The sequence below is a fragment of the Crocuta crocuta genome, unplaced genomic scaffold, assembly GCF_008692635.1.
Source record: "Crocuta crocuta isolate KB4526 unplaced genomic scaffold, BGI_CrCroc_1.0 scaffold653, whole genome shotgun sequence".
In the NCBI taxonomy this organism is placed as follows: domain Eukaryota; kingdom Metazoa; phylum Chordata; class Mammalia; order Carnivora; family Hyaenidae; genus Crocuta; species Crocuta crocuta.
In genome coordinates this window covers 355,287-357,747 of record NW_027527134.1, presented here as the reverse complement: position 1 = coordinate 357,747, position 2,461 = coordinate 355,287, and the positions used below count along the sequence as shown (strand labels likewise).

Here is a 2,461-nt window from a genome sequence, read left to right as displayed (position 1 = left end):
GCTCCCCGCGGCGGGGCCCGCGCCCGCCCCGGCGCCGCGGGGAGGGGGCTGCTGGCGAGGGGCTTCGGGAGCGCCCGGGGAGGTGCGAGCTGTCTGCAGAGGCGACTTCCTGGTCGGTTTGTGGGTGCAGCGGGGTGTTGCTGCAAGTCTGTGATTTGTGCGTGGCGGGGGGGGGGCCCTGTCCCNGGGTGTTGGGTAACGAGCAGGGGCGCAAGTCGCAGAAACCCACCCTGGTATGTTGACTCCGCGCCAGCAAGAGCGAAGGAGGAAAACGGGGTGGGCGGGGCCAGGATGGAAGAGGGGGCGAGTTGGCAGAAGGCTCCTACCAGGCGCCACATTTGCAGTTGACCCCCCCCCCCCGCGCACACACACAGCCCCCTCCCTTCCCCTGTCCCCAACATTTCCACCCAGGAATCTGGGANGGCTCAGACATAAAAGCTGAAGCACTGACCAGCCTGCAAACTGGACATTAGCTTCTCCCGGGAGGCAGCCTTCCAGCCGCCGCCTCCTCCTCCAGCCCCAGCGAGCTCCTGTCCCCTGCAGGTAACCAGGGCTGTTGAGCGAGGACCCCGCTGCCCGCTCGCTCCGGCCTGCCCTGCCTCCCCGGGGATGGCCTCGGCCTCAGCCCCGCGGCCCCTCCTCTCCGCCTCTGCCCTCCTCACCCCTGCCCTCCCTCCTCCGCTGCTGGCTCACCTGGCCCGCTCCAGCGCGTGCCTCTCACCCGGCCTCTGCCCTCTGCTGGTGCTGGGACGGGACCCCACGCTAGAGCGGCCGGCCTGCCGAAGGGTGCAGCCACTAGCTGGCCAGACTGTTCTTAGAATTTGGAAGGGGGCGGCCGCGGGAGCAGCCTGGGAGACGGGCTGGGGCCCAGTCCAAGGTGGGAGGAGGTGAGCGGCTGGCACTTCACATCCTCCCGTGGAGCTGGCCTCTGCTCTGTGGCCGAGCTCCTGCCGGACTGTGCTCCCTTCTTGCTTCCCCTCCTCTCCTGCACGATTTATGGCATCAGAAACTCCCTGGGCCTAGTGCGCGGCAGCCCCGCTCCAGGCCGGGAAGGGAAGGGGCATGCCGCTTGGTGCCCCCCGGGCCCACTGGCTGTGGAGCCTGGGAGGGGCACATCCGGGCAGGCTGCCCAGCCCCTGGCTTGGGTAGCATCAGGGTGCCACTGGGCTTGGAGGCGCCAGGCCGGGACTGTGGCCCCAGAAGGGGCCTGTACCTGGGCCTGCGGAGGGCGGCCTGCGGCTACCTGCCTGTTGTGGGGGGAAACTTCCACTTTCTGGAGGGGCAGGGGCAGCTTGCCGTGTCTACACGAAGACCCGAGGCTTCCTCCGAAGCCCCCCACCCTTAAGGGGCCTGGCTAACCCTTGCTCCGGGGCCTGCAGCCTCACAGCCTGTGCAGGGGGTGTGTCCTGAGACCAGCTTCTGTTTTGGGGACTGAGGCCCAAGGACCTGGCGTCCAGCCTCCAGCTGGCCTGACTTGTTCTCTCCAGCTCCCAGGGTGGGGTTTGGTACCTCAGTGGGGAGAGGGTCTCATGATCCTCAAGGGACCTTGAGGTGCCTGGCCCTGGAGCGTGGGTGTGATGCCAGGCTTGGAAAGGAGGCTTTCGGCCTCTTTGTGTTTTGGGGTACCCAGGTCAGGCTGGAGTGGGGGACTGGGCGATTCAGAACCAGGCCCACGGGAGTGTGGTTGGCACCGTGCACTCACCACTGGATCCTTGACCTNGGGTGGCCGAGAGGGTGGAAGAGGCAGTGGGGGAGGGGGAAGGGGTGGGTCGGCCCGCAGGACCCCTGCTGCTTGGGGGGCAGGTCCTCTGGGATGCTCTGTGGTAGGGTGGGGCTGTCTGCCATCTTGGCTGATGTGGGGAGGCCTGAGGAGTGGCCGCTGCCCTGTGCTGGTCCCGCCCCCATGACTTCATAGGACAGAGGCCAGGTTCAGTGTCCAGCTCTGGCCCCTGCAGCTCCGGGTGTGGCTGAGCCCCTGTGGTGGTGACGCTGGGGATGGTCATCCCCTTGTGAAATTGCTGACCGGCCCTTGGTGCCAATCAAAGTCGTGCTTCACACACATCCACTCAGACCTGGGGATCCGCGCCCGGCCTGGGCGGCGGAGCACGCGTCCTTTCTGAGGTTAAAACGATCACGTTTAGGAGGAGATCATGCTCTAAAGCGGCAGCTGAACTTGGAATTGGGAGATGGCTGGGCTGGTGTCTCAGGGAGGCCCCGGCCTGGCGGGCGGCGGGCGTGGCCCCTGGCCCTGGACTTGGCTCATGGCCTCCTGTCTCCGCCCCTAGATGCCGATGGGGGTCCCGATGGGGAAGTCGATGCTGGTGCTGCTCACCTTCTTGGCCTTGGCCTCGTGCTGCTTTGCTGCTTACCGCCCCAGTGAGACTCTGTGCGGCGGGGAGCTGGTGGACACCCTCCAGTTTGTCTGTGGGGACCGCGGCTTTTACTTCAGTAAGTATCTCAG

At 66.7% G+C, this 2,461-nt stretch overlaps 1 protein-coding gene across 1 annotated transcript in view; it reads left to right on the top strand.

Moving 5' to 3' along the window:
• Positions 1-2,461, top strand: part of IGF2 (insulin like growth factor 2) — a 6,112-nt gene that overhangs the window by 735 nt on the left and 2,916 nt on the right. The window contains exon 2 of the mRNA XM_077753923.1: positions 2,286-2,448. Within this exon, the coding sequence (XP_077610049.1) occupies positions 2,286-2,448 (163 nt within the window). The remainder of the gene's footprint in view (positions 1-2,285; positions 2,449-2,461) is intronic.